This window comes from Anarrhichthys ocellatus, unplaced genomic scaffold, assembly GCF_004355925.1.
Source record: "Anarrhichthys ocellatus isolate YVR2014 unplaced genomic scaffold, GSC_Weel_1.0 scaffold68, whole genome shotgun sequence".
Taxonomy (NCBI): domain Eukaryota; kingdom Metazoa; phylum Chordata; class Actinopteri; order Perciformes; family Anarhichadidae; genus Anarrhichthys; species Anarrhichthys ocellatus.
Window position 1 is genome coordinate 1,163,033 of NW_022280098.1, and position 6,262 is coordinate 1,169,294.

The window sequence follows — 6,262 nt, forward strand, 5'->3', positions numbered from 1 at the left end:
AAAAAAAAACTATAGGAAAGGTGAAGTTGTCATATTGACATTTAAGATGTTGATTGATTCCCAGCGTCAACTCATGCAATGAGTAACATGCAATGAATCATTTCCAAAACATTCTCACACCAATGCATCAAATAACTGCTCCAAAGCTTTAAACTATAGTACTTTAGTTTTGCATGTCTCAGCGACAGAAGGTCAGTATACTGTATCCTCAATACATGCATAGCATCCTCTCAAAGTAAACTTCCGTCTTCACAGGAATATTTATGCAACAAAACCACTTGGTTAGGTCTAGGAAAAGAGCATGGTTGAAGTTAATGTGGCTACGTGTCGCACGTGAGTCTCGTGACTAACGACATTAACCCTTCACGTTACCAACAACTAAAATAAATAATGTCAACGTTTACTTTTTGTTTCGTATAGGACATGAACTGCGGTCTCCTGGATTAAAGTCCAGTGTTTGTTTGACCCATCCACCTCCCCTTCTGTCCATCATGTGTGGACTATTTCAGCAAGGAAACAATGGGTCAGTTTGCTCAGAAATGAAAAATCAAATCAAATCAATGCATGTCAGCAGATCGGCCATAGTCACGTTCTTTGGCCATGTCTTGGTAGGTAGATTTTTTATAGCAGAAATCTGATCCAGTATCTTGTTGTCTTCACAGATTGTCTAATGTTTCAATAGTTATCTCAATTCCCTTATGTAATGTGATGCTAAAAACGATGGCAGCTAGCATTAGGCTAATGTTATTATTAGCATGTCTGATGTTAAAATAGGGTCACATTTTCATTATCATTGGCATCAGCAAAAACCAGGCTTCCACTTACACACTACATTATAGTGGGCAATTTGTCAAAAACAGATGTGTTTGCTAGGTTAGCAGCAAACTATAAAATTTAAACAAAAGTCATTGCATGAGGCTACTATTAAATGTCACTTTAGTTAGTTGTGCCAGTAAAGTCATATAGGTCATTTTTATGTTTGTATTTGTATGCTAACCTAAGAGATACAGATGGATGATTTACTATATAAATGATTAATTAGGGTAGTGTGAGTCGAAGTCATTTAGAGAAACAGAATTCTTCAAAAGATTGTAAACGTCATCCTCTGAGAGAATTTCAGAATTCACATGAACAGAATCTATGACTCAAGCTGTGTGCTGACACCTCCATTGACACTGCTGGAAGATTGCTACATAACATCTGACATAACAATGGCGAAAGTGAAAATAAATGATTCGCAACATTGCATTTTGGATAGCTGTTTAATTAGCTGTTTAGCTGCTAGCAATGCAAAGACATTTCTTTGTCGAAATGCAATTGGATGAAATGCCAGAAGCATCTTTATTCACCCACTGAACTGGCTGCACCAGAGACTGTAAATATAAGTGGAGGTGGTCGTGGTTTGTGGCCATCTTGGGTTTTTGGAACCTGACTTCTTTTTGCAAACAGAACAAAACAAAAAACTATGGATAACATGGATTTAAAAGCCCTTAGCCTCATTAAGATGAATTATGAGATACCTATATTTGGGCGTGTTTCATCTGGTCTCTGATATGTTCTGAAGACAAATCTGTTTGAAATTTTAGCAATATATGTTGACACATGAACATTTTAATAGTGAATGTATTCAGTAACCTGAATGATGAGCTGTGTGTTGACCGTCACAACATTGAACAGTGTTCTCTGATTTCTTGTTTTGAATGCTGGTTACAGTACCCGAGCCTTTAAGGTTTTTTAAATGTGAGAAATTAGTGAGAATAAAAAAAAGACAATCAGTGAATGAAGAATGTACACAAGATTGTCTTATTTCACTCACAATTAGAGTGGGAAAGTGTTCATATTGGTCAATGTTACGTTCTTTCCTTGAGTGTGCCTAGTTTACTATAGTAGTGCAACATCAACTTTTTAAGTATCTTTTTATGTCTTCCACAGTAATCTTTAAATCGTTTTTATTTTTCTATTTTGCCCCTACACATAAAGATATTGCAGCTGACCTTCACCGCACTGGCAAGAGAGACTGAATTTGAGTAATTGTTGTATGAATACAGCAATATATAAATATCAACATAACTCCAACCTCAAGCACCCTTTCAGACTAAGATGAATCCGTATGGTTGGACAGGTCACTTCACTGTTGCTACAATTATATTTATCATCATCAGAAAATATATCTTTATAGATATATCAATCTGTCTATCTATCTATCTATCTATCTATCTATCTGATACCAAAAATCACATGACCACAGCTGGTGCAACACATTATCACTCATATGAAAACATGCACAGACACACACACACACACACACACACACACACACACACACACACACACACACACACACACACACACACACACACACACACACACACACACTAGGGGATGTTAGATATGTAGCTACTCACCGGTGTCTGTCATGGCTGCTGGTCGACACGCTCTCTGCTTGCTGGCTCACTGCCTCTGCGTGTTAGCACAGTGTACGTATGTATGTGTGTGTGTGTGTGTGTGTGTGTGTGTGTGTGTAAGTGTGGGTATGTGGCTAGCAGAGGAGCTACCCTCCCTTCTTAAGGTCAGGTGTACCCCAACTCTGTCTCTCTTTCTCTCTCTCTGTCTGTCTGTTTCTCTCTACTCCTGCTTCTCGCTTTCTCAATCCCATTATCCGCCACTCTGTACCCCCCTCCCTGCAGCCACTGCGCTTGCGTTCTCTCTCTCTGCTCATTTGCTCCCACCATGGATGCGTTTTTCACCCCTCTCTCTGTGGCTCTCTCTCTCTCTGTGGCTCTCTCTCTCTCTGTGTGTGTGTGTGTGTGTCTCTCTCTCTCTTTCTCTCTGTGTCTCTGTCTCTCTCTCTCTGTGGCTGTCTCTCTCTCTCTCTCTCTCTCTCTCTCTCTCTCTCTCTCTCTCTCTGAGAGCGTGGTGGTGGTGAGTGTGGAGAGCGTGGCTAAATGTTTGGTGTTTTTTCTCAAAATTTTCTTCAATCTTTCTTCATAGGTCACTGTGTGATTGAGTTGTGGTGGTCTAAGGTTGTTGTCTGTGTATTTTTGAGCGATTAGTGGTGTTTTTGGTGGACAGAGAACCGTGTTTCTTGTCGGGGATGGCGTCCTCTGAGACGCCGTCCATGTCTTTGAGGCATGGAGTTTGGGTTCAGCCCGACCCGTGTGTCCCAGTAGAGGCGGTACTCCTGGCTGTGGGAGACCGTGTGGGACACGCTAACCTGTCCTATGCCTCCAGGATGAACAGAGGTGTGCTGGTGTTTTTAAATGAGAAGCGTTTTGTTGCAGAGTTAATATCGAGCGGCGTCTCGCTGAACGGTGTGTATCTGCAGGTTTCCCCGCTCGCAGTGCCCTCCACCCGGGTCTCCATGTTCCCCCATTCATCCCCAACCAGGTGTTGGAGTGAGAGCTGCAGCGCTTCGGGAAACTGGCGAGCAGCTTCAGGACTGTGGGTCTGGGTTGTAAAAATGATGAACTGAAACATGTCCAGTCCTTCAGGAGATGTTCCTTACCTGTCCTTCACAGACGCTGTAGGTCTCCTTTAGTGTGAAGCATGAGGAGGGACACTACATGGTGTACGCTAGCACAGGTAGCATCAGGTGCTTTGAGTGTGGGGAAGTGGGGCACAAGCGGACCGCTTGTCCTCACAGGCCGGCCGAAGGGCACCCCGAGCCGGGGTCACACAGGGGCTCCGCTAAATGAAGCTCTAGCACAAGTTCAGACAGGAAGACTATCCCTGCACGCTCATGCTCGTATGCTTTTCTCTCATACTGCTCCCTAACTAGCAGCACATTCTCTATTCCGGCTGTCACTGTCAGAGGCGTCATAGACTCTATCAGCTGTTCAACAGCTGGCCGTTCCCGGCTAATAGTGCAGAGTCACACCCTCTTCGTTAGCCTATCAGCTTGCCGCTGTCTCCTCTTAAATGTGCTGTATCCCCGCCTCCAGCTTCCTGCTGCTGTTTCATGCGGCTCCGTACTGACGGGCGTTTATGGCAAATCCTCGGTTCGTTCGGCTGCTAATCATCGGGCTGATATCCCTCCTGACGATGGCAGACTCAGACACAGAATTCATTGATGCTGAATTGAACGATTCGGCTTCGGTCACATCCGCAACGCGGCACAGTGCTAGGATCGCCACCCGTCAAGAGGAAACGGGTTCCGAATTACTGGAGATCTTAACTGCTCAAGGCATAAATACGGCTCCGGGTTTAGATGGCTCACAGCTTCAAAGCCTGATCAACGAAGTGGGCCTCGGATCACCAGTCCAGGACGAGCCCACCACCACAGCTCCTGGCCGCAAACATGCAAAGAAAGCTCACCATGCAGCTCCTCTAGCTAAACGTAAGGCTGTCGCCCCCAGCTCAGCCCAGCTCGACCAACCTCCGGCCCTCTCAGCAACTCTGGTAACTGGTAAATTCTATCCAGGCCATAGATGCCCACCTCCAGTCCATAGAAGACAACCAAGCTTCATCTTCCTCGGCAAGGCGCGGAGCTCAAAATCTGCAGTCCAATGCACCGCCAGCACCTGCACCCCAGCAAGCATCCGACCTAATCCGACCTCAAAATTCCCTGGCCTCCGCCATCCCCACTCCCTTTCCAGGTAGGCCATATATTCCATCCGGAGCAAACATTTCACCACGCCTAAGATCAAAAATCCTGCAGGGGAAAGATATTAACCTCATCAGCCTCATACTGCCATCCCCCAAGTGTGAAGGTAACATCACCATCGGAGATAAATTTACTGCACTTATCAAATCGGCCGACCCAAGATTGTCAAAAGACATGTCAATCGGCAAATTCATAGTTGCTTTCGGCATTTATCGAGAAGTAATATGCTCCGTGTACCCAGATCGCAAGAACTGGACGTGTATCTAGTGCTGATTGGCGACCTTAATATCAGGTACGGAAAAAACAACTTTTTCAAATACCACAAAGGGTTCTCCAGCAAAGCCGCAGTATAAATAGCCCAATCCAACATCCGCCTGAACTGGTCGGTCTTGGACACAGAACTGGTAGTCATGATAGTGGGTGGCACACAGCCAGTGACTTGCCTAACTTGCAGTATCCCGGGTCACTCAGCACATCTCTGCCCGATGGTACCATTTCTTCCAACGGAGCACGGCGCTAAGGCCGAAACCAAATTCGACCGCACTTAGCCTCTACCAGGATTCCCGTTCCGCGGAGAAAACAGACAGCCACAGCTGCAAGGTGCACATGTTCAATAACCAGCCTGTTTGTAATAACTTCAATGAGAATCTGTGCACTTACCCCAACTGCGCATTTCTTCACACCTGCAGTTACTGCCAAGATGCACACCCAAAATCAGTGTGCCCACGCAGGGCTCTGCCCCAACAGAAGCGTCGGGGGCCAAGGACTTACTGACAGTCCACCTATCGACACCAATAAACGTCCCAGCTCTTGCATCAGAATTGTCTTCTCATCCTGATTCAGTGTTTGTTGATTACCTGCTCTCCGGCCTCTTCCAAGGGTTCCAGGTAGGGGTCGTTTCACCGCTAGAGTCCTCTCACGTGTCCAAAAACCTCCAGTCCGCGATAAAAGAAACAACGGTAGTATCTAATCTTCTTAAAAAAGAGGTCGACAAGGGGTACGTAATAGGACCTTTCAATGCTTCGCCCTTCTCTGTGTTCCGATCCAGCCCCATATGAGTAGCAACTAGGAAATACTCCGGGAAGAAAAGATTAATATTCGATCTTTCCGCCCCCCACATGGGGCCAACAGCCAGCGTTAATAGTCTCATTCCTCCCGAGCCTTTTTCCCTTCACTACGCCACCGTAGACAACGCCATCAAGCTCATCAAACTAGCCGGGCAGGGGGTGCATGGCTCTCCAAAACGGACATCATAGACGCGTTAAAAATAATCCCAATTCATCCTTCGCAGTGGCATCTTTTCACCCCGCCGACCGTGGCCATGGCCGAGGAGGGGCATAGCGGGCATACAGACAGTCAGGACGGGGAACAGAGAGCTGATTCAGGCCGAGATACAATTATTGATGAGGACTCAGCTGTTCTGAGTCTCACAACAGAGGGAAGGGAAGTAGCAGAGGAAAGGAAAGAAGTAGAAGTAGTAGAGGAAGGGAAAGTAGCAGAGGAAGCACTGACAGCAGGAGCAGAGGAAGGTATGAGGGAAAGTGGAGCAGGCAGCAGTAAAGGGCCGACAGCTGAAGCTGACCAAAGTCAGGCTGCTGGTCCAGAGGTGAGTGGGGGGGGCTTGTGTTGTGGAGGAGGAGATGGAGTACGACTCTGACG

At 46.1% G+C, this 6,262-nt stretch overlaps 1 protein-coding gene and 1 long non-coding RNA gene across 2 annotated transcripts in view; one reads left to right on the forward strand and one right to left on the reverse strand.

Annotated features, from left to right (window-relative positions):
- LOC116397550 (rap1 GTPase-GDP dissociation stimulator 1) overlaps nt 1-2,707 on the reverse strand; it is a 25,027-nt gene extending 22,320 nt beyond the window's left edge. Inside the window, exon 1 of the mRNA XM_031873069.1 lies at nt 2,406-2,707. Coding sequence (XP_031728929.1) covers nt 2,406-2,418 — 13 coding nt within the window. The 5' untranslated portion in view covers nt 2,419-2,707. The remainder of the gene's footprint in view (nt 1-2,405) is intronic.
- Nucleotides 1-6,262, forward strand: part of LOC116397557 (uncharacterized) — a 256,577-nt gene that overhangs the window by 245,473 nt on the left and 4,842 nt on the right. The window lies entirely within an intron of this gene.